The 10,618-nt window shown below is 36.7% G+C and overlaps 1 protein-coding gene across 1 annotated transcript; it reads left to right on the top strand.

The window, feature by feature from the left end:
• Positions 1–8,751, top strand: slc19a2 (solute carrier family 19 member 2). Its single transcript, XM_042513344.1, has 6 exons — positions 1–173; positions 2,240–2,800; positions 3,696–3,942; positions 5,050–5,242; positions 7,666–7,807; positions 8,149–8,751. The coding sequence occupies exons 1-6, from the start codon at positions 51–53 to the stop codon at positions 8,305–8,307; spliced, it is 1,425 nt and encodes a 474-aa protein (XP_042369278.1). The 5' UTR covers positions 1–50; the 3' UTR covers positions 8,308–8,751.
• The last annotated feature ends 1,867 nt before the right edge of the window (positions 8,752–10,618 follow it).

Raw genomic sequence — 10,618 nt, 5'->3', positions numbered from 1 at the left:
GTCGGCTGTCAGTCTGAGCGGCGTGTGGAGGTCATGCTTGTGGGTCCAACATGGCTTTTCTGGACCCGACTCTCCTGCTCTGTGTGTACGGCTTCTTCTCCAGCCTCCGGCCGTCGGAGCCTTTCCTCACCGCCTACATGATGGGACCGGACAAGAACCTGACGGAGACTCAGGTGAGTTAGCTCGCGGGGCTAAAGGCTAATGCCTGAGGGACTGCTTTCAGCACCTTGCATCACATTTGTACCTGACACATAATTTACATTTCAATGCTGGTGCAATGTAACTATGTACATTTACTCAAGTACTGCATTTTAGTATGAAACTGAAGCACTTGAATTGTACTTGAGTATTTTCTTTTCATGCCTCTTTGTACTTTTACTCCATTACATTTCAGAGGGAAATATTGTACTTTTTGCTAAACTACATTGACCGGGCAGCTGTAGTTACTTTACAGATTAATATTTTTGCATAAAAAAACATAAGAAAGGGTCATAAAATATGATGTTTTGCCATAAATTAAATGACCAAAAAATGAACATAATAACAGCTGCAACCGTTGTTGATTATTCAGTCAGTTCACAGAAAATTAATTGCCAGTTATTTTGATATTTATTTTTCTGTTTTTAATATTTGACTTTTTGGTAAGGATTATTGGTGTTGTTTTAAGTTCTGTTTATAATTTTGAGGGTTTATTCATGTTTTCTTCCCATTTTCTTTTTTGATTATTTCTATATTGACATATATAAGTATATAATTTTGGATATGTTTTTTCTTTTTTCTTTAAAAATAATTTTGGGTGTTTTTGTCCCCTTCTTTTTCTAATATTTTTGAGGGGTTTTGATGTTTTTATTTATTTATTTTTAATCATTTTCAGTTGTTATGTGTTTTATATGTGATTTAGATATACATACAGACACACATACATATATATATAATTTTGGATGTCTTTAGGTATGTTATTTTTTATTTATTTATTTTTACATGGATGTTAACTTTAATTGCAACTTTGCTGGTTTGTGGAGGAATACAACCACATGGCAGTTATTCTAGTTCCTTGTTACACCTCTACAAAAGCTGATTGTGTCAGAGCAGCAGCGCATTGAAACACATTCCTCATGCTCAATAAGTTTCCTCATTATTGGCCCCACCTCTGTCCTGCTAGCTGACACAAAGCTGATGCTGATTGGATAACATGCAGTGGGTTATACTGAGGTTTTGTGACAGTTTAAATCTATTTTACATTTGAATGAACAACTAACCCAAATTCACATTGAGATCCATATTTCTGCTCTTCCAGCAGCCACCCCTAAACTGTTAATGTGTTAAGGTTTGCTAAAATATCCAACTAGATGTGTTCGAATGGTTCAGTCTTTTCGTTTTATCAGGCTAGTAACGACCAAACCCAGACACACTTGGCCCAGACGGGATTATCCCTCAGGAAAAAATGTCAGATTCTTTTGTTGCAGCTTAATCCTGAAATAATTACCTCCGTCAAGCTATAGGCTGGCCCAAAAAATTATTTCATTACGAGAAGCAGTGATAAATTGTTTTTTGCCCCAAATGACGTTATCATGGCTAGACCTTAAGTCGCAAATTACCGCCATTTTTTGGCTATAGACCTTACTATGAGTCAGAGCAGGAAATGCAGGAAATGCAGGAAATTTTTGAAGATAAGACTAATGAAGTTATTGGATTTTGGTGATAAAAGGTCGATAACTGTGACCTCATGTCTCTCTCATGCTTGTAAATTCGATATTTCAAGTAGGCTTTGAGGGAATTTCTTCAAATTTGGCACAAATTTCCTCAAAGGTCACTGTGTGACCGTGCATCCGTCTCAATCTCCTGAACTCAACTCATAACTCAAGTATGAACGGGTTGAAAATGTGTGTGAAGCATCTCTGTTTCATACCTGATTCATCAACTAATTGTTGCAGCTGTGCTTGTATAACTGTAGGGTAGTTTGATTTATTACAAAATAGCATGTTTTTTAATCTTCTCTTATGTTTTTTATGCAAAAATCAATAATATTAAGGTAACTAAAGCTGTCAGATAAATGTAGTGAAGTAAAAAAGTACAATATTTCCCTCTGAAATACAGTGGAGCAAAAGTATAAAGTGGCATACAAAGAAAATACTAAAATAAAGTACAAGTACCTCATATTCATACAGTGCTTGAGTAAATGTACTTAGTTACATTCCACTGCTGCTTATTTCTGAACATCTCCATTTCTTATCTGCAGGTTGTCAATGAAATCTATCCAGTTTGGACATATTCCTACCTGGCGTTGCTGTTCCCCGTCTTCCTGATCACTGACTACCTCTGTTATAAGCCCGTGTTGCTGCTGCAGGCCACCAGTTTAGTAGTTACGTATATAATGTTATGGAAGACGCAGGGCATGGTGGCCATGCAGCTCCTAGAGTTTTTCTTTGGACTGGCCACGGCCTCGGAGGTGGCCTACTACGCCTACATCTACAGTGTGGTGGAGCCGGCACACTACCAGAGAGTGACGGGCTACTGCCGCAGCATCACGCTGTTTGGCTCCGCTGCTGGATCTCTGATGGGACAGCTCCTGCTCTCCTTGGCCAAAGTTCAGCTGGTCCACCTCGTCATCATCACACTGGCGTCGGCCTCGGCGGCCTTCGTTGCTCCCTGGTTTCTGCCCATGCCCAAGAGGAGCTTGTTCTTCCACAAGGGTCTAGAAGGAGCGGAGGAGAGGCCACGCACCAGCAGCACGGCCCTGCTGGAGAAGGCGGAGGATTCATCAGGCAGGTTGCCTTTGAACGGCCATGACGCCCGCACAGTGAGTGACAGTCTGCATGTTCAGGTCACACCAAGGGCATGATGGGATTTCCTCTGTTAAAATGCAGTGGTGTAACTAAGTACATTCTTTTCAGGCCACTTTATCTTTTTAACCAACTACATTTCACAGGAAAATATTGTGCTTTTTACTTAACTACAGTTATCTGAACGCTTTAGTTACTTTACAAATGACCATTTTTAAAAATGATCTTTTGTAATAAACTGAATTACCAAACAGTCTGTACAAGTACAGCTGCAGCGATTAGTTGATTAATCAGTCGATTGACAGAAAATTATGGCTGAGTCTTTTGTTTTTTCATTGTTTTTTTTGGATAATTTAAATCAAAGTTGTTTTTCTACATTTATTTACTTCTATTTTATATAATTCAAAATATTGATGTGGGAGTTTTTTAGTGTTTTTTTTTCTATTAAATTTTAATGTTGGCATTTCCATTATAATGTAGAGCCTTTTCTGGGTTTTTATGTTCTCTTCTTATAATTTTAGGTTTTGCGGATGTTTTTTTTATTTTCTCTAATAATTTTGAGGTTTCTAGATGTTTCTTAAAATGTATTTATTTTTTTTAAGTCATTTATAGTTTAAATGTTTTTTTTTTCCTAATCTGAAGGTTTTGGCATTTATTGTTTGTTTTTAAAGTTTTTTCTGCATTGGATACTTTACTTAAAATACTTTAAGTATATTTTCCTGATTAAAATTACTTCCCTTTACTTAAGTAACATTTTCAATACTGGACTTTTACAGAGTACTTTCATGGGGTGGTATTAGTACCTTTACTGAAGTAAAGGATCTGAATATAATACAGGACTGTTAAAATGTGAGAAACTGTATTTGTATGAAGAGACTTTGTCATGTTTGGCCTCCTTCACTCTCCCTGCAGATATGCAGCACCCCTGAGACAAGAAAGCATAGCAGCGGTCTTGTGGAGGTGTTAAAGATTTTGTTTGATGACTTCCTGAAGTGCTACAGATGTCAGTCCCTCCTGGCCTGGTCGCTGTGGTGGGCGCTGGCCACCTGCGGCTACTTCCAGGTCATCAACTACGCTCAGGCACTGTGGGAGAACATTCGTCCATCCCAGGAATATGAAATCTACAACGGCTACGTAGAGACACTGGCCACACTGCTAGGTAAGAGCTGCCACTTTGTCAGATTTTTATTTTTGTTTTTTTAGATGTAGACTTTTTTTCCAAATATGTTAATATACCCTGTCAGATGGATTTAACTGTGGCATGAAAGTAGACTGACAAAATAATCCAAAGTCATCAGTATCATGAGTTATATTTTTCCCTCAGCAGCAGTCTGAGGTGCTTCAGTCGGGGGCTGAATGATTGATCAGTTTATGCAGTCAAAGCTGATCACATCGAATCGATTGAATGTAGGCCATATTTAACATGAGACGCATATTGTATATATTCATATTGTTATTCTTACTTATGTATATCTCTGTTGTTCATTGTAGCATTGCACACATTTATATTTTTATATTTTGAACTTACATACTAGTTTTATACATTGCATAACATAAGGCACAGCTTTATATTTTACACTCTCAGCAGATTATCCAAATTATAATTTCAGTATTTACATATTAGTACTAATTGTCTATCATTGTATTTCTTGGCATGTTTATTTTTACACACATACATACTTATTAGTGCTAATCATTTACTATTGCTGTATTTCTGTTTTTATGTTATATATACTTGTGATGGTTCTTATTTCTACTTGCGATAATTCTCTATGCTGGCATCAGAGCGACTGTAACAAACCACAATTTCCCCCCGAGGATCAATAAAGCATCTGATTCTGATTGTGAGAAGAGAGGCTGCTGCAGAGTGAGTGAAAGCAAACTTTTAGACTCAGCACAATAAACGCTTAAGTTTCAGTTTCACTGCGCCCGACGTCCTGCTGGTCCGCTTGTGCTAAGAGTACGCTCTGCACCCCTTGAAATAGGTGTAATAAAGAACTGAATGATGCATATATTTTAGCAGCGCTATTAATGAACAGTCCAGCTTGAAAAATAGAAAATGTATTTGTGGTGGTAGATGTGATCATGGTGGGATGCCACAAATAAATGAATGTGTGGGAAACCCTGTCATACACTATGGATTGTACAAATAGGACCCAAAGTTCCTCTCCCTGTTAATGTAAACCCTTCAGGCTTCAGACCTGCGTACAGACGTCACTGAGGTATGACGAACAGTGTTTCTAACAGTTTTTGTGCTGGTCCGCAGGAGCTCTGGCGGCTCTGCTGGTGGGTTATCTGCCTGTGTGCTGGGCTGTGTGGGGGGAACTGGCTCTGTTTCTCCTCTCCCTCCTGATGGCTGCGTGTGTGTTTGTTATGGACACAGTGAGGAACATCTGGCTGTGTTACAGCTCATACATCCTCTTCAGAGCCATATACATGCTGCTCATCACCGTGGCTACGTAAGTACAAAGAGGCAGCTTTTTAAAAAAGTCACTTAGTGTTAATTTAGATTAATGTCTGACTGAAACTGTATCACAGCTTGTAGGAAATGTTCATTTCTCTTATTTGAAAGGCTTTTGTAGGAATGAATTGTGAATAGTTGCTCACTGAAATTTAAAGTCCACTTAGACTCAAGAATGAACTGATTTGGTGCTCAAAGGTCAACGTCACTGCAAACTCAAAAAATATGTTTCTAACCATAACTCAAGAATTCATACACTAATTATGATACAATTTCACACAAATTTCTAACAGCATAAATCAAGGAAGTGATGGCATTTTATATCCAAAAGATCAAGGGATAACTTAACCCTTTGAAACCCAGAGCAATGTCACTTCTCTTGGGCTGTTTTCTGATGCCTTTCAAAAGTAATTAAACCTTTGAACTCTGAGAAAATTAGTGCAATTTCTTTCAAAAACATAGGAAAAGGGCAATGAGCCTCTTGGTAAGAAATGTTCCACAAATTGCAAAAAAAATTGCTAAAAACAAATTTTAGAAAGCTATGGAAAAATGTCTAAGTAAAAAAGAAAAAAAAAGCTAGGGAAAAAACTATATTTATATTTATCATAATGATATTTTAAACATATGTCACAAAGTAATTACAATTTTTAAGCACTTATCTGGGTCATTTCTTTGCTTGTTTTTTTCCTTTTTTCTTTTCTTTTTTGTTTTTAACTAATTTTAAGGTAATATTCTTGTAATTTTCACTTATTTCTTGCTAAATTTTGGGTCATTTCTTTTGTTGCTCATCGTCTTCTTTCCATGGTTTTGAAAGAAATCAAACCAGTTTGCTCAGGTTTTAAAGGGTTAAAGGTTTAAAGGGATTTTCTTCAAACTTGGCATAAACGTTCACTTGGACACAAGGATGAACTGATTAGATTTTGGTTGTCAAAGGTCACTGTGACCTTGCATCTGTCTTGTTCTTGTGAACGCGACATTTGGTCAGATACTGAAGAGATGACACTCTTGGGTATCATCACAGTGCAGATGGAGCCGCACTATAACTAATTTTCATTTGATTGATAGCGACAGGATGACTCAACCGTTGCTTTTATTTGTTGCAATTATGAAATAGTTATTTGTATAAATGTGAAACAGTTTCTGTCATATTACAAAAGTGATAGAAAGAATGTCAGTGCTTTGAAAGGAGGTGAGTATTTAGTATGGATCAGTGTTTGTTGTTATCAGACATATTCAGCCCCCTGTAAGTGAGACAATAATGTCTTTCTGAAGAAAATCATATTGTTTCTTCATCAATATGAACAGACGGCTTTAAAGAGAAAAGGGAAATGGAAAACTTGTGTAACTGTGGGTCAGGTTGCAGCAGCTGTCGACAGTAAAGTCTAAACATTAGACTTGAGGTTTACAGTTATGAGCACGTTCTCTCTCCTGGTGTTCTGGGTGGAAAAGTGTGGGAACAATACGGATTCATCATCCCAACAAAAACCAAACATGAGCTTAAACAAGCAGCACGGCTGCCAGCTCATGAGGGATTACTGTGTTTTCATCTGCTGTTCTTTCTTACTGGATCTCAACATGCTGTTTCTTCTTTAGAGGGGGCTGTCGGTTAAGGGGGGATTTGGATGTCTCTCAAGTTTAATTACTGTCTTATTTCAGCTTTTGTATATACAGGGTTCCCACACTCATGAAAAACCTGGAAAAGTCATGGAAAGTCATTATTGTAACATCATGGGGTATTTATTTTCTGTAGCTGATGATACAATGTAGCTTTAATATGTGTCAACGTGTGACAGGTTTATGGTTATATTTTTGTATATTAATGCATCATGAAAGTTTCTTCATTTTCTCCCTGCGTTCCATCTCTCCCTAAATGTATGCTCACTAGGCATGTCAATAATGGCTGTATTTTGTATTTATTCACTGCCGATTGAGTTCTTATTATTTTTATTTTGGGTGATTTTTTGGGGGCAGTTTTTATAGAAAACTTTTTTTAAAAAATGGCTTTTTTTTAATTCCTTAAATTTTATTTAAGAGGGGAAGGCATGTTTTCTTGAAAGAAAATCCTGCTTTTTTTAAAAAAATGTTTGGAAGTTTTTATAGAAAATAAAATATGTCTTTGCTTTTTTAAGAAAACAACCTTAGAAGACATGTTTTCTTTAAAAATTGGCAAAATTGCACCACTTATCATCACCAGAAACCATGAAAACAAATTTGTGTTCTTGAACACATCAGTGGGGATGCTGAGATTATGTTTGATTCTTACATTTTTAAAAAATGTTGGGCAAGTGTGGCAAGGAAAAAAAATATTTTGGCTCCTTGAAAAGTCATGGAAAGTTTAAATAATATAATATAAAAAATTATGGAGACACTGCTGTAAACTTTCCTCATGTCATGATGTTTTCTTGTCATCTGGCCCATTAGATATCAGATCGCAGCCAGTCTCAACATGCAGCGCTATGCCTTAGTGTTTGGAGTGAACACCTTCATTGCCTTAATGCTGCAGTCTGTCCTCACCGTGGTGGTGGTGGACACAGCTGGTCTTGGCCTCGATGTCTTCACTCAGGTGAGGAGCTACAACAATACAGGCATTTTGTTAGCATTTCACCATTCAGGAACATACTGTGTCACAGAGAGTTATTAGAATAAAATTTAAAAAAAAAAAAAAAAAACACACCAAAACTTCGAGGTAAAAATAGAATAAAACTACCAACCACATTTTAAAGAAGAGGGAAAAAAATCTGTTGAAATTCTAAACAAAATTGGAAAAAAAAACATCTTCCAAACTCAAAATCATTTAAAATATAGAGAAAGGTTTAAATGTTTGTCAAAATTATTGGCAATAAATTTTCTGTTCTCCTCCTGCAGTGTAGATTTGATTGATAATGTCTTGTTTCTTTCCCGTAGTTCCTCATCTATGGTGGCTACTTTGCTGTCATTTCTGGGATCTTCCTCTTTGCTGGGATTTTCAAACTGGCCTCCAGGAGGCGCTCCAAGCAGCAGGAGGAGGAGGAAGAGGAGGAGGAAGAGGAGCAGGCCGACAGCCCGGCAGAAAGGACACCATGATAGATTTTGATTAGCTTCTCACATACTAATGAGGTGAGTGAGCGCAGTGGCAGTGGCTTTGGCTACATTTATTTTAACACTATATTATGGTCACTATGTGGCTGGAGAGCAGGCTGACAGGTACGCAGCCCGACATATTGTCATCATTTTGTTATTATGACAAATATGTTAGATAAATGGGCAGGTGGTGTACATTGGGTTTATTACAGTTTGTTTGGTAAAAGCGGCTACCTGCTGCAGCTGGTAACTTCTTTTATGACTGAAACCCCTGATGAGAGCACTGAGACCAACACTACAGAAAATGTGCACTTTGAATAATCGGTGAGCGTAAAGAGCTGCACAGTGAAGTGAAAAGTCTTCATAGGGTCCCTTTGAAAACTGGACTGACACCACTTTTCTTGTGCTGCTTTCTGATGCCTTTCACAAGTATTTAAACCTTTGAACCCTGAGCAGATTGGTATGATTTCTTTCAAAAACATGGGGGAAAAGGCAATGAGCAACTTGCTAAGAACTGTTCCACAAATTACGAGAAATTATTAGATTTGGAAAATAATGTTTGAAAAAGTTAGTGAGAAAGAAAAAAGTAGGGAAAACTATATTTGTAATTGTCATAATTACACTTTTTTTGTGTTAATTATGTTATAGAACTATTACTTGTTCATTTACTTGTTTGGTTTTAGCATTTTCCGCAAAATGTTGTGATTTCTTGCTAATTTTGTGGTGGTTCGTTGCCTTCCTCTCATGTTTTTGACAGAAATCAAGTGAAATTACTCAGGTTTCAAAGGGTTAACTTAAAATATAGTCATACAAAATGTATGTAGAACAGTGAGCTTTAAAAAAAAATCTTTGCTCCATAAGATATATAATGTCAGAATTTCTTTCCTGTGCATTTCCCAGCTTACTAAAGTTAGTGCCTTCGGCTTTATGTAAAAAGGCATTAGTATGATGCCTTAACAGCACTGCTTTGTCTGTGTTACATCTGACACCAGCCAAAAAGAGATGTTTGTATTTTTATATTTATTATTTACTCTAGCTGCATAGATTATGTAGTGCACTCAGGGCTTTACTGAATAGTTGAAGCTTCGTAGCTTCGTCATAACGTTGACATTCGAATTCTCAATCAACATTCAAACGCTGCACGCTTTTGTTTTTTGTTTGTTTTATACTTGCACATGTCTTTTCTTTCTATTGAAACACAGTATTTCTGCACATTTGTAGATAAACATTTAGGTTACACTAATATAATTATCGAATTAGAGTCCAGCGATTGTTTCCGACTCATACGTTTCAAACGTTTAAATTAACTCTAGAGCATTTTTAAGTCTAAAAGTCAAAGTTTATTGAGAAAAAGATAGATGTAATAATTTCCAAAATTATTGATATGTTTTGATTTGAAAAAATATTCTGCTTTAATCCATTTTTGTTGGTGTTTAGCCTTTTAAAAACAACAGTTTTGCTGTGATCAAAAAAAAGCTGTCTGCTCTCCCGCTTGCTGCACATAAAGGGAGGTATGCAGCTGCAGGGCTGTCTAGCATCAATCTAACAGCTCCATAAATTACATTTATTTGAATAGCTGAAAAAATGTTCACAAAAAGAAGACCAAAATGTTATTTCTCCTCTAAACATGATGATATAATAGATAAAACAAGTAAAAAATATTTGACAGACATTAAAAGCTTCATCTAAAAATGTCAGTCGAAGCTTTCAACGTTAAAAAAAAAAAGTATTGAGGATTTTGTTTTATAATTTTAATTTGGCTTAGTAACAGGGTTTAGCACACATTCATTTATTTGTAGCAGCCCACCATGATCAAAACATCTGCTTCCATGTATTTATTTTCTACTTTTGGAGCTGGAGCGTTCATTAGGAGTGCAATTGAATATATACACTGTTCAATTACTGATTTGCACTGCACTCACAGAGCCCAGGAGCGTACTCTGCGCACAGACAAAGCAGCAGAATGTTTAAAGCGAAAATTAAACGTTTGTTAATAGCAGCAGCTGCTCCTCTGATGCATCGATCTGATCAGCTGTTACCAGATCGAAGGATCAATTATCCACCCTGACTCAAAACCATGAAAAGTGCAGCTGAGGGAAAGAAGACCTCAATGACATCTTCCCTCCCATGCTGACACTTTCTTTGCATGAATTGCAGACTATCTTCCCTTATGTCGGTTGAGTGTAATACGCACACCTTTTCGTTAATTAATTTTATTGGCGATCATTAAAATAAAACGCAGATACAGGTAATCTGCAAAATGTCAAATATTGGTCCTGATATTCGGCCCCTAATTCGAAACTTCGAAACTAAG

This window comes from Plectropomus leopardus, chromosome 24 (assembly GCF_008729295.1).
Source record: "Plectropomus leopardus isolate mb chromosome 24, YSFRI_Pleo_2.0, whole genome shotgun sequence".
In the NCBI taxonomy this organism is placed as follows: domain Eukaryota; kingdom Metazoa; phylum Chordata; class Actinopteri; order Perciformes; family Serranidae; genus Plectropomus; species Plectropomus leopardus.
This window is presented reverse-complemented; position numbering and strand designations above follow the sequence as displayed.

Coding starts and splice junctions, on each gene's coding strand:
- slc19a2 (XM_042513344.1), top strand. CDS start 51: ATGGCTTTTCTGGACCCGACTCTCCTGCTCTGTGTGTACGGCTTCTTC. Junction 3,943..5,049: donor GACACTGGCCACACTGCTAG/GTAAGAGCTGCC, acceptor GCTGGTCCGCAG/GAGCTCTGGCGGCTCTGCTG. Junction 5,243..7,665: donor CTGCTCATCACCGTGGCTAC/GTAAGTACAAAG, acceptor CTGGCCCATTAG/ATATCAGATCGCAGCCAGTC.